The following is a 14,787-nucleotide window of genomic DNA, read 5'->3' as shown; positions in this document are numbered from 1 at the left end:
AAAACTTCATTTTACATGCCTCAAATATTTCATAGTGCCACGTCCTTAATGATGAAAAATCATTTAAGAGTGAATAAAATGATACATTTGATAACATTTGCTCTTTGTATGCATAGGTTAATCTTAAATATATCATTGAATGCATAGGTTAATCTTAAATATATCATCCTCATCAAACTATTACAAAGGGTTGATGGGTTGTTGTTTTAAGTTTTGGGTCAGATTTTACTTGAATATTTTTATATTTTAGTTCTTAATTGTATAATTTTATAAGAATTTGAGTCTCATAATGATTTTCTTTGAGATTTGGGAGACTTTTTATATTAATATTCCCTCTAGTTGAGATTTCCAATCAACACGATCATCATCAGAATAATAACATTTATCTTTTATCACTTTGAACCATATCAATTATCCTAGCTTGCTAGCAGAGAATTGGGTTCATGGGATTTAAGTCTTGTCGAGTCGACTCCAATATTTGTGATGTGGAGAATGGGACATGCAACATAAGACTTAAAACCTTACACTATAGATAGGGCAGCCTACTTTAGATCATCATGCAGCATTGAGAGTGTAATCTTATAATTAAAAGTGATTTAAGAATTTTCATAAATGGTTTCTTTTCAAAAAGGCATGGTTCTCAAAGTAAGGTTGTTTTAAGTTTTTCAAGTCACGCAACACGCAGACATGCTTATCTTTAAGAGTTTGAACACAATTTAGAGAGCCTGCACATTTTTTGTAATAGTTATACACTTTTCTAAGCAGGGGAAATTTGAGTTCATTTTCTCTTTGGCCAACACAGAATTTTTTATCTTTAGATTTGAATATTAGCACCTTTGTCAGATCTTGCATATATCTCGGTGCACTTGTATACATTTTTCAAAGTATTTGCATGACTTTTGAGGTCTCATGTTTAAATAGAAGATTATCTCACGAAGTTTGTGCAAGACCTGAAATTATCAAGATTTGATTGTTTACAAAAGCATATTGTCGTTAGAATGGGCTACCAAAGCCAATAAACAAATAACAAAAATCCATAAAAAAAACTAATAGGAGGAATAAAACTCACAAGGCTACCAAAGCCAATATAGATGGGCTTTTCACCAGCTTCAATCCATTTCACAAGTGATTCTGGGGGCTGATAGTTTGATGCAAGATCAAGAAAGCAAAATCCAACAACATCAATTTTAGGTCCCCAATCTGCAAGAAATTTCTTACACATCTTAAAAGAGTGCTGAATCAAACAATGGGTAGAACTTGAATAGGCTAGATTTCCATTTGCATGAATATATGCTATGAAGAAAATCTATATCAATGACAGCTAGAATACAGTAAAGAGAAATGAAGGACCACAAAATTCCACACAAATCCCCCATTATGTTATAGATTTGTATTTCTTCTGTTATTACACAAAAATCCAATATATATTTATTTGAACCTATATAAAAATTTTTCCAGAAGAAATTTCTTTCACTTATGATAGAATATTACTAAGCCATACCCTTTGGCTTGGGAACAAGATGTGGGCTCCAAATATATCCATGTGGTATATCAGAAGAAGAGCCTTGTGCACCACTCAGATATGTAACGGGACGCAACTTCAATTTTTTTTTCCTAAATTGATTTATCATGTCTCGTATACCAAGCCAAATCATAGAATCGACAATCTGATATGAAAGCTGCAAAATGAAAAAAAAAAATAAAATCATTTAGCAGATGACAAATATTCAGAAAGTTCTAAAACATTAAATGATAGTCTTTATGGAACATCAAATGAGTAATTGAAGATAAATGATCATAAAAGAAAACAAAAGAGTATTCAACTCAGAAAAGCTTCATCTAATCCTAACAAATAAAAAATAAAGGGACAGTTTTCTACTGAATGAGTTGACTCATTCTTTTAACAAAATATGAATATCATGTAAGATCAACAAGAACCTCCAGTAAACAACAAGAATACATGTCAATATCCTCAAATAAAGCAGATACCTAACATTCAATATTATTTTATATATATCAAGGATTTGGAAGCAATGGATTCCGAGAATGTCGCGTCTATGTGCATATGTGTGTATAATAGACTATCCTTAACAGGTAGTGATTTATTTCACAATTTAATTTTAGTTTTTTTTTTGTATAATACCATATCTAATTGACAAATCAAACATTCAAATTACTCTTTGATGAAGGTTGTATCATGTAAAACCACTCCGGAAGATACACACTTCTTAAAGCTATTACACATTTTATTATCGTTGATATTCATGTGTGACCCACAAATTGCTCAACCGAATGCAATAATAATGGTGGAAGATAGGTGTAATTTCACAAGAAATTGACTCCAAATATCTTGAATGTCATTCATTTCATCTAATAGACTATCCCGATGTGTCAGAATGCTGAAACAATCCAAGAATGACAACCCATATTGCGAATGTTGTAGTACTAGAAGAGAAAAAAATTTGCCACATTGAAGGGTGGGCTGTTGGAAGTTCGCACGCATGCGTGCTCATTCTAAATATATATTTCTATATACAAAGCATAGAAAAATCATAACTTATAAAAAAAAATAAAACTTTGAAAAATGCACCTCGCTCCCCACTTAACAAATTAATGTCACCTACATATTCAAGTGGCATAGCTAACATGGACCAAAATACCCCACCAACCTTGCGAATGCATTCTCCTTCTATGACAGACACCAAATGGTGCCATCCTTAGATAGGAAGCAACTAGCTTGCATGTGAATTTGAAAAATAAAGATAAATTTGTACATGTATCACATGGGAGACACCTATTTCCCCCACCCACTCAACAACTTAAGACTCCATCTCAAAAAAACTCCCAACATCTTTGTCCCCCTCTCAATCATTCACTCATGAACACCTAGTGACAATGAGTTTCATGAGTGAATAATAGTAGGGAAATTTTTAGGCATAATGTAGGCGGGGGGTTTCAATTCTTCTTGTCCATGGGCTGCTTGTTGTTCTTAGTTTGGAGATGTAATTTTAGGAAGTTGTATGTGTTGTTTTATTTTAATTTCATAAGTTTGTATAGCTCATTCTGCAGGGGATCTATCGAATCACCTTTTGTCGGAACCCATCTGTCCATTGAAATTATTTCTTCAACATGTTTGGACTGATTTTCATCCACCACTGGATCACTATTTTTATCTTTTTCCATTTTTTCTAAAAGAAGACTCAACAAAATTTAAATCACTTGATAACAAGACTCACATGACACTCGCATTCATGACACCAAGACACACACAACTTGCTCTGATACCAAATTGATGCAAGCAAAAATTTAGGAAAAGCCCCAATTTTTTGCAAGCAAATGATATACTCTTCCTAGGATAAGAAAATACAGAAATACTAAAAAAAGAACAAAATTACATAAGATAAAGCGACAACATTTGCACAAAACAAAATACAACTTTAATATTAAAAAAATGACGCATACAACTTATATAATTAAAACAAACATCTTATAACTCTTGACAAACATAAAACACCTAAAGAAGCTTGCATTCGTCGAGAAGAAGGATACAAGTGAGGTGGATACTTGCAGATAGAAGAATTATATTAGAAGCCGAGACGAAGAGCGGAGTAACTCGCAAGTTATCCCAAGATAGAGAGGAAGAAGAACTGGAGCAAACTCTCAAGCTTTCCAAAAACCCTCAGGTTTTCATGTCCAAAAATCAGCATCTTAACCAACCTTTTCAAGCCTCAAAACCATCTCAACCAATTCTTCTTGTCCATGGGCAGCTTGTTGTTCTCAGTTTGGAGATGTAATTTTAGGAAGTTGTATGTGATGTTTTATTTTAATTTCATAAGTTTGTATAGCTCATTCTGCAGGGGATTTGTCGAATCACCTTTTGTCGGAACCCATCTGTTCATTGGAATTATTTTTTCGATATCTTTGGACTGATTTTCATCAACCACTGGATCACTATTTTTATCTTTTACCATTTTTTCTAAAAGAAGACCCAACAAAATTTAAATCACTTGATAACAAGACTCACATGACACTCGCATTCATGACACCAAAACACACACAACTTGCTCTAATACCAAATTGATGCAAGCAAAAATTTGAGAAAAGCCCCAAATTTTTGCAAGTAAATGATATACTCTTCCTAGGATAAGAAAATACATAAATACTCAAAAAAGAACAAAATTACATAAGATAAAGCGACAACACTTGCACAAAACAAAATACAACTTTAATATTAAAAAATGACGCATACAACTTATATAATTAAAACAAACATCTTACAACTCTTGACAAACATAAAACACCTAAAGAAGCTTGCATTCGTCGAGAAGAAGGATACAAGTGAGGTGGATACTTGCGGATAGAAGAAATATATTAGAAGCCGAGACAAAGAGCGGAGTAACTCGCAAGTTATTCCAAGATAGAGAGGAAGAAGAAATGGAACAAGCTCTCAAGCTTTTCCAAAACCCTCAGGTTTTCATGTCCAAAAATCAGCATCTTAACCAACCTTTTTAAGCCTCAAAACATCTCTAATTTATAGGCAAAAGAAAGAAGACAAACAGCCACATCACCTCCAACCAAAACCAATCAGTTTTGGGGAAATGAAAGGCCAAAAGACATTAAACAACCAACAAAATTTCTGCACAGAAAACAGAGAAACAGCCCAAGGAAAACCCCACCAGCAGCCACGGGAAACCAGCCAGCAAGAGACCAGAAGAGCTAGCACAGGAGACAAGGCAAGCTTCACGAGAAAACAACCAAGGAATAAAACCAAGAGGGGTTGACCACGGGAACAGCAACAGCCAGCAGAAACTAAGAAGATAAAGGGGAAAAGGCAACATTATGAGCTGAATTCTACACCACTTAATGAACTAAACTTCAGCTCATAACGAGCTAGCCCACAACTCAAACTTTAATGAGCTAGAACCAACTAGAACCCAAAATTTTGAACTCAATACCAAACAGCCAAGGCCCAATCCGTAAGCAGCAAACATCTCCAAACTGAGAACAACAAGCAAGCCATGGACAAGAAGAATTGACCCCCCCGCCTACATCAAGGCACCTCATGTGCAACCCATTTACGTCATTTTGACAAAGTCACAAGCATATTCTTTGTTAAATTTTGGGTGATTCATGAATAACATATCCCACACAAATACCCCTAACCATCTTTATTGGTGTGATGGAATATATTTCATAGGTTGTGGCGCCTCTTGTACCGCATTCTAAATATCTTAACACACAAAGAAGGACGACCTACTTCTATTACTACATTATAGGGCAACATGAATGCTCTTCTGACATTTGGGAGATAACAAAGTAATGTTAGAGCACAAAAATATTGATGAAGTGCAAACATGATGCAAGTTTGAGTAAAAATAAAATAAAATAAAACTCACAATCAATAAAGGCTTACAAACAAACCTGCAAATAATAGCATGCAGCATAATGCATTATAAAGTGAGTGGCTGTTACGACGGCCCAGGAGGGGCCGGCTGGACCTATCCAACCAGGACCGGTCCGGTTCAACACCCGGCGGCCCAAAGCCGAGCGGAACAAGGCAAAGGGGGGGGGGAGTGTTGGGAGGCCCATGCATGAGTTAAACACATTGTTTGGAGAGAATTTTTGAATTAGAAGGGTATTTAGGGAATTTGTATCCTTCCTTTATCCTTAATTAGGGAGTAATGAGAGAATTAAGGTTTTTATCTTGAATTTGAATTGTCATTTGAGATCTAGCTTTTCTTGCTTTGGGCTCTTGGCATTGCCGGAGATTTGGAGAGTTACTATTCCTCTCGGATCGAAGAACATTGTATCGTTTGCTGCTTTTATTCATTCACTAGTGGAATACAAGTGTTTGCTTGGTTTTCTCTAGGATTTCCTCCAGTTTTCCTCTGTTTGGGTGCAGTTTTCTACTGTCAACAGCAGAAATTCTGCTGTTTGCTCATCCGTTTTGAGTAGGTTTGCTGGCGAACTCAAGTAGTACCTTAGGGTTACTTGCGGACTCAAGTATTTCCTATCAAATTGGTATCAGAGGATTGATTTGGGACCGCCAGCGGCTGAAATCTTAAACACATTGTTTGGAGGGAATTTTTGAATTAGAAGGGTATTTAGGGAATTTGTATCCTTCCTTTAGCCTTAATTAGGGAGTAATGAGAGAATTAGGGTTTTTATCTTGAATTTGAATTGTCATTTGAGATCTAGTTTTTCTTGCTTCGGGCTCTTGGTGTTGCCGGAGATTTGGAGAGTTGTTCTTCCTCTCGGATCGAAGAACATTGTATCGTTTGCTGTTTTTATTCATTCACTAGTGGAATAAAAGTATTTGATTGGTTTTCTCTCGGATTTCCTCCAGTTTTCCTCTGTTTGGGTGCAGTTTTCTACTGTCAACAGCAAAAATTCTGCTGTTTGCTCATCCGTTTTGAGTAGGTTTGCTTGCGAACTCAAGTATTACCTTAGGGTTACTTGCGGACTCAAGTATTTCCTATCAAATTGGTATCAGAGCATCGATTTGGGACTGCCAGCGGTTGAAATCTTAAAATTTCAGCGAGATTTTTTTTTCCAGAAGAAGATCTTCGTGTTTCTTGGGGAGATAGATGGCCGAGAAGAAGGTAGAGATCTTGGAAGGCAAGATCGGTCAACTAAAATCATATTTGGAGGGAAATTTCTTTAACTTTCAAACTCAAATCACCTCCAACAATGAAATGATAGAGGGGAAATTCACGGTGATGGAAGAAACTGTTGGAGTTGAAACAAATCCAACGACATCGGAAGCAAGAGAGACCACCGGAGGCCATGGTGTAGGAGGAAATCCAAACCCGTTTAGGGGGAGGAGAAATTCGGAAGTGGAGGTCATTGAAGGGGAGGATGACATGCCACCTCTAGAACCACTTTCTAGAGAGGAAATGAGCTTGGGAAATGACCGTCGGGGTGCTGATTTCAGCGGGAGAAGGGAAGAATTCCATTGTCGGGGTGCTGATTTTGAATGGAGAAGAGGGAAATATGATGAAGGGTTTGGGTATAATCGTCGGAGGGAAGATCGTGACAGTTGGGGAGCACCTCTTCTTCGAGGAATGGGCGGGTATGGAGGATTCAGGGGGCATGGGGGAGATCCACGGGTGAGGAAGCTGAAGATACCTGTCTTTGAGGGTGAAGACGGCCATGGCTGGATCTACAAGGTGGAGCACTACTTCGCTGTCAATGGGTTGACAGAGGAAGAGAGGCTGACGACGGCAGGATTGTGTTTGGAAGTAAAAGCCTTGGCCTGAAATCAGTGGCGTGACAGGAGGGGGCCTATACGGAGCTGGAGAGAGTTCAAAGATTGCTTATTGGAGCGTTTTCGAGTAGATGGGGGAGGAGACTTCTATGAGCAATTCTTTGCCTTGACTTAGAAGGGGACTGTATCAGACTACTGGGACAAGTTTGAGTACTTGGCTAGCAGATTGAATCACATTTCAGAGTCAGCCCTGGAAGGGAATTTGATGAAGGGACTGAAGCCTGAGATACGAACAACGATCAGGGTGCTGGAGCCAAGGAACCTAGGAAAGGCTATAGAGCTAACACAATTGGTGGAGGATCAGAAGAAATCAGAAAGAGGAGCTCAAGGGAACTATTCTGGGGGATCATACAAGATGACTACTACCTTCTTACCATCAAAAGGGGCAGCGCCCGGAAGTCAGAAGGAAGCGCCAAAGGAGAAAACTGGAGGGGGAAATGGGGGGGACAATTCAAAAAGTTAACAGAGAATGAGATGCAGGAGAAGAGAGCAAAGGGGTTGTGCTTCAGATGCGATGAGAAGTACATGCCGGGGCATAGGTGCAAGGACCGAACTCTTTAGGTTCTCCTTATCTGTGAAGACGAGGAAGACGAGGAGGGAGGTGGTAGCATATCTGAAGAGAAGGAGAAACTGCACCTGGATGTGGCAGAAGTCTCTCTGAACTCTGTAGTGGGATTCACTCCGAGTTACATTATGAAAATGAGAGGAGAGATAGATGACCGCGAGGTGGTGGTATTGATTGATAGTGGGGCAACCCACAACTTCATCTCCACCCAGATCGTTGAGCTGTTGGGGATAGAGTTAGTGGATACCGGAGGCTATGGGGTCATGATGGGCACGGGAAAGGTGGAAATGGGCAGAAGAGTTTGTAGAGGTGTGGTGCTGAAGATTCAGGGGATCTAGGTGAGGGAGGACTTCCTTCCCTTGGAATTGGGGAGTACTGACGTCATCCTGGGAATGAAGTGGCTGCAGACATTGGGGAAGACCAAGATCAATTGGGGTGCACAAAGGATGGAGCTGGTGATAGGGGGAAGAAGAAGGATGATTCAAGGGGATGTCGGGCTGACCAAGGCAGGGGTTTCCCTCAAATCCCTAATCAGAACCATTCAGGAGGAGGGAGGAGGATACTTAGTGGAGTTGCACTGCCTGGAAGGGGTCATATTAGAGGAAGAAGGCCATGTTCCACCCACAGTGCAGCCGCTCATGAACCAGTTTAGCGAGGTCTTTCAACCTCCCCAAGGTTTACCTCCTTAGAGGGTCGATGCATGTGAGGAACCCGCTCTGACGGTTGTCTGAGGATAGCGTCTTTTTAAGTTTCTTTATTTCTTTAAAATCTCCTAGCATCTTTTGTTGTGTTTGTCAAGTTTTGGGTCGTTTGAGTTTATTTAACAAAGTTTATTTTAAGATCTACTCATTTTGTCAGTTTTTTTCTTGTGTGTCTTTTTTGTTCAAGAAATATAGGGTCCCCTATATTCCTTGTCCACATCAGAGTTGGAGCATGTTATTACTTTGAAAGAAGGGGAGACACCGATCAACGTCCGCCCATACCGTTACCCACAGATTCAGAAGGAAGAGATTGAAAAGTTGATCAGGGAAATACTGGAGGTGGTGATTAACAAACCCAGTGTCAGCCCTTTTTCTAGTCCAGTTCTCTTAGTCAAGAAGAAGGATGGGAGTTGGAGATTCTGTGTGGATTACAGGGCTCTGAATAAGGGCACTGTACTAGACAAGTTCCCAATTTCGATGATTGATGAGCTGTTGGACGAGCTATACGGGGCAGTGATGTTTTCCGAGCTGGACTTAAAATCCGGATACCACCACATCAGAATGAGTGATGTAGACAAAGGGAGGGTCAACACAAGTCCAAAATAAATCATATTTTGGCTTCCCTTGAGTATGGTAGCTCAATCAAAATTGAGCTAGAATTTTTGCTCATTTATGAGCTAGGCTTTAGTTCATTTATTGAACTAGGGATTAGCTCATTATTAGTTATGAATTTTAGTTCATATTTATCTTTATTTAAATGCACTTTTATTATAGTTTTTAATGTCTTAAAAGTTGTCTATTGGATTTCCAAAATAAGGCTTTTGGGAATCCAAGATAGTTGTTTAGTCTTCCCATGTGTGGCTCCTTGAATTCCACCATGGCTTTTTGTTTTTTCGTGTTTGCCTCTTGGGATCTCACGGCTGGGCTCCTTCTCCCGAGGCCGTGGCTCTTTGGTTCGTGCGGTTCCTTCGTTTCCCGTGGTCGTGGCTCTTTGGTCCGTGCGGTTCCTTCGTCTCCCGTGGCTGTCTCCTTGGTTCCTGGTTTGGGTGTTAAACCGAGAGCTTGGGGGGAATATTCCTATGCTTTTTAATGCTTAGATTTATGTGTTAAATTTATGTAATGTGTCTTTTGGTCTTCCCCTTTCATACCTATATATTTTTTGATTGCATCAATGAGGGAGGAAAATGTTCCAAAGACAGCGTTCAGGACATATGAAGGGCATTATAAATTTTTGGTAATGCCCTTTGGGTTGACTAACGCTCCTGCTATGTTTCAGTCCTTGATGAACAGGGTGTTCAAGCAGTACCTCAAAAAGTTTGTCCTGGTCTTCTTTGATGATATTCTGGTGTACAACAGGACTGGGGAGAAGCACCTGGAACATTTGAGAGTGGTCTTAGAAGTGCTTCAGAAGCATCAGCTGAAATCCAACCTAAAGAAGTGCAGCTTTGCTCATGCAAGTGTGGAGTACTTGGGACATGTGGTATCCCAAGGAGTGGCGGCATACCAAACTAAAATAGAGGCAATGCAGAAATGGCCAGTGCCTAGGAACATAAGAGAGTTGAGGGGTTTCCTAGGCTTGAATGGGTATTACAGGAAATTTGTGAAAGGGTACGACACCATTGCTTGGCCTTTGACTGAGCAGCTGAAGAAAGACAATTTTTCATGGGGAGAAGCAACGACCAAGGCCTTCGAGAGTTTAAAGGAAGCCATGACCACTGTTCCTGTTCTAGCTCTTCCAGACTTTACTCAGGTCTTTGTAGTAGAGATCAATGCATCAGGATATGGGTTGGGGGCAATGTTGATGCAGAACCACAGGCCTATAGCATACTTCGGTCAATTGCTATCAACCAGGGCAAGACTGAAGTCAGTGTATGAGAGGGAGCTGATGGCCATTGTCTTGGCTATTCAGAAGTGGCGCCCCTATCTCTTGGGACGAAACTTCATCATTCGGACTGATCAGAGGAGCTTAAAGTACCTCTTGGAGCAAAGAATGGTAACTGAAGAGCATCAGAGATGGCTATCCAAACTATTGGGATATGATTTCAAAATCTATTACAGGCCAGGATTAGAGAATAAAGCAGCTGATGCTTTGTCCAGGTGTGTCGGGGAACTCCAGGAATTAGTTGTGTCAGTTCCCCTGATGGTTTACTAGGGGCCATCAAGGAAGAGAGCATGCTTAATGAAGAATTGGGAAGAATCAGGGAAGATCTGAGGAAAGATAAGAGTAGCCATCCTGGTTACTGCATTGAGGGAGAGAGGCTATTGTATCAAGGGAGGTTCGTGATGCCACGAACTTCCATGCATATTCCCCATTTATTGCAGGAGTTCCATGGCAGTGCAATTGGAGGCCATTCAGGGGTGCAGAAGACATACAAGAGGCTAGCAGCTAAGCTCTACTGGAAGGGGATGCATAAGGATGTGGAGGAGATGGTGGCAAGGTGTGAGATGTGCCAGAGAAATAAATACATGGCAATGGCACCAAGAGGATTACTCCAACCATTGGCACTTCCAAACAAAGTGTGGGAGGAAGTGTCCATGGATTTCATCGACGACCTACCCCACTCAGAGGGATTCACAGTCATTTTGGTAGTGGTGGACCGCCTCAGTAAGTATGCACATTTCATCCTCCAATGACATCCGTACACCGCGGTATCAGTGGCAGCAGCATTTATTAGGGAAGTGGTCAGATTACACGGGATGCCTGAATCAATTGTGTCTGATAGAGATAAAGTGTTCCTTAGTCAGTTTTGGAGGGAAATGTTCAGAATGCAGGACACTGTTCTCAAGAGAAGTATTGTCTATCATCCTCAGACAGATGGATAGACAGAGGTGATAAACCGGAGCTTGGAGACATATTTGAGGTGTTTTGCTTCAGAAACACTACAGAAATGGGCTAAATGGTTACCATGGGCAGAGTATTGGTATAATACTTCGTACCATTCTGCTGCCCAAATGACGCCTTTCAAGGTGATTTATGGCAGAGACCCCCCACACCTAGTGCACTATGGGAAGGGAAGCACACCAGTTTCGTCAGTGGAGCAGTACTTAGAGGAAAGGGATAAGGTGTTAGAAGAGCTGAAGAAACATCTGCAAAGGGCACAACAAGTTATAAAGAGAGGCGGATTCACACAGGAGGGACATACAGTTTGAAGTGGGGGAGAAGGTCTTCCTAAAATTACGACCCTACAGGCAAAGAACAGTGGCTAGAAAGAGAAATGAGAAATTGGCACCAAGGTACTTCGGCCCCTATGAAATCTTGGGCAAGATTGGGGCAGTGACATACCGACTGAAGTTGCCCCCATCAACAATCATACACCCAGTGTTCCATATGTCTCAGTTGAGGAGAACTATTGGGAAGCATGCAGTGAGTACGGAATTACCAGAGACCCTGACAGAGGAGTTGGAAATGATATGGGAACAGCTGGAGCTACGAGGCGTCAGATCAGATAAACAGGGAGAGAAAGAAGTGCTGATTGGATGGAAAAGTCTGCCCGAGTTTGATGCGACGTGGGAGCCCTTTGAAAGAATGAAGGAACAATTCCCTTCCTTCCACCTTGAGGACAAGGTGAATCTTTGGGAGGGGAGTAATAGTACGTCGGCCCAGGAGGGCCGGCTAGACCGGTCCAGTTCTACACCCGGCAGCCCAGAGCCGGGCGGAACCAGGCAGAGGGGGGGGGGGGAAGTGTTGGGGGGCCCATGCATGAGTTAAACACATTGTTTGGAGGGAAGTTTTGAATTAGAAGGGTGTTTAGGGAATTTGTATCCTTCCTTTAACCTTAATTAGGGAGTAATGAGAGAATTAGAGTTTTTATCTTGAATTTGAATTGTCATTTGAGATCTAGTTTTTATTGCTTTGGGCTCTTGGCGTTGCCGGAGATTTGGAGAGTTGTTCTTCCTCTCGGATCGAAGAACATGGTATCGTTTGCTATTTTTATTCATTCACTAGAGGAATACAAGTGTTTGCTTGGTTTTCTCTCAGATTTTCTCCAATTTTCCTCTGTTTGGGTGCAGTTTTCTCTGTCAACAGCAGAATTTCTGCTGTTGCTCATCCGTTTTGAATAAGTTTGCTTGCGAACTCAAGTATTACCTTAGGGTTACTTGAGGACTCAAGTATTTCCTATCAGTGACACAGTACAATAAAAGTGTGCAGAGTAATGCATAAAAAAATGTGACACATTATGCACTTTTTGATGCAAATATAAAATGAATCCACCCACTTTGAAAGGATGTGAATTAATTTTTAGTTTAGACATAGTCCATATCCGTCTTCAAATAAATGTCATCATGCATAGAATTTGATTGAGAAATCTAAAATGAAGTGCATAGTTTCTTTTTTTAAATCACAAAAGTATGAAAAAATACGATAAAAAAAGGCAAATAAAAATATTTTCGAGAAAAAGTAAAAACAAAAATACCCAAAAATACAAATATGGGTAACAAAATGGAAATCAAAGAAAAATACAAAGCCAGATTTTTTTATATATATATTTTAAATAATTTAAATACAAAGCTTGGTCAGTCAGTATCAAAGAATGATATTAGGGTACTCAACATAGATACCCATCGTTAAGAAGTCACACCTAATAAAGATATGAAAAAAAAAAAGAAGAGACAAGAAAATGAAAATAATATAATATTCTATCAATCCCAAATTACAAGTCAAAACCTCAGAGGAACATCGAAAAGAAGAAGAAAAAAAAAATTAAGGCTTGACCTCTCCGAGGGACCCAAAATGAGATGATCTCAAAAGTCGAATCAAAAGATGAATGTAATCATTCCACATCACAACCATCCCACGTCACCTCAATTATCATAAAGGCTTTGTTAAGGGCAACAGTCTAAGGTTAAAGTACTTAATCAGCTTTAAGGAGATGGTAATCATATTCAAGGTCAAAAATCTATAAAACCACAAACTTTCTAAAGTTATAAACAATTCATGAAGCAACCACATCCTCAAACTCGAATGGTTAGCCTTCTTTGGGACCTAGACAAAGAACAATCGGCTTGGTCCCCATTACCTAGTAATGAGAGGTATATGCCAACGAAAATGGGGTGTTGCAAACATCTTCATATTGATTCATGTTGAAATCCAAATATAATGATAAGTACAGGCCAAGGGGTTCAAATGCATAACATGCTAGATAGTGGGCAACAACGCTTAGCAACCATAATAGAATCATCAACTTATGAAATCTTAATAAAGGCCAACTCAAAACCATAATCAATGATAGATTTAAGGAAGTCATGGCTTGCAAGATTATTGAAAAACAAGTATAAATAGGCCATTTTTATCAAATGGGTGACAATTAAAAGTAGCGTCATAAGGGTACTTCATTCCGAAAATCAAAGGATTTAATGAGATCAATAACTCCAAACCATTTCTAACATAGTTTAAGGAGACTTGCAATAGCATTGGAGGAAATGACATCTTCCACTTTAATTTCATCGATTCATCCAATGGACAACTTGAAACCATAATCAATGATATATTTAAGAGAATATTTGTGAAATAAGCTATATCTAGTACACATCTAATCAGAGTGATCATTGTCAATCTCACCAATATATATATATATATATATATATATATATATGTGTGTGTGTGTGTGTGTATGTAAAAAAAGATAAGATATGAAACACAACTCCACTCTTTTCCAAGAAAACTCAACCAAATCTTCTTTAAAGTTGGTTAGAGGCCAAAATTCAAAGAAGAAATCAGTCAAACAACAAGAAAATTAAGAAGGGTCCAAATTTAGGTTTATCAATCCAATTCCTCTACATGAAGGGGTATAAAATATCAACCCAGTAGGGCATGACATCAATTGTCCTCAATTTCCTAAAAAAGAGGTCCAATTTTAGCTTTGAATATATAGCTTCCCAATGAATGGAATAGTAAAAATATCAAACCAATAGAGCAAAGTACTTCGCACGCCCATTTAACAAAGCATAAACATTCGTCATCCCTCATATTAGAACCACATCAAGATATCAAGAAGGGCACAATTTCAGCTATGTTGATCCAACTTTCTCAAAGTAGAGGAGCATAATATTAAACTAGTAGGATATCATCTTTATTGAACCTTACTCTCCACCATTTCAGCCACGTTGATCCAACTTTCTCACAAGTAGAGGAGTATAATATTAAACTAGTAGGACATCAACTTTATTGACCCTTACTCTCCACCATGAGTCACTCAACAAAGCTAGAAGAGTGTTTCAAATGGCATTTTAGCATAGCATAATCATCGAGATTC

At 39.3% G+C, this 14,787-nt stretch overlaps 1 protein-coding gene across 3 annotated transcripts in view; it reads right to left on the bottom strand.

Annotated features, from left to right (window-relative positions):
- The window catches only part of LOC110101728 (sterol 3-beta-glucosyltransferase UGT80A2-like), a 51,351-nt gene that overhangs the window by 10,822 nt on the left and 25,742 nt on the right, over positions 1 to 14,787 (bottom strand). For all 3 annotated transcript variants that reach the window (XM_028696566.1, XM_020829754.2, XM_020829756.2), the window contains exons 8-9: positions 1,502 to 1,679; positions 1,070 to 1,200 (exon numbers count right to left, since the gene is read on the bottom strand). In XM_028696566.1, coding sequence (XP_028552399.1) covers positions 1,070 to 1,200; positions 1,502 to 1,679 — 309 coding nt within the window. The remainder of the gene's footprint in view (positions 1 to 1,069; positions 1,201 to 1,501; positions 1,680 to 14,787) is intronic.

The sequence above is a fragment of the Dendrobium catenatum genome, unplaced genomic scaffold (genome assembly GCF_001605985.2).
Source record: "Dendrobium catenatum unplaced genomic scaffold, ASM160598v2 fragScaff_scaffold_772, whole genome shotgun sequence".
NCBI classification, from domain to species: Eukaryota; Viridiplantae; Streptophyta; class Magnoliopsida; order Asparagales; family Orchidaceae; genus Dendrobium; species Dendrobium catenatum.
The sequence above is the reverse complement of the archived record's forward strand: the minus strand, read 5'-3'. Positions and strand labels throughout refer to the sequence as shown.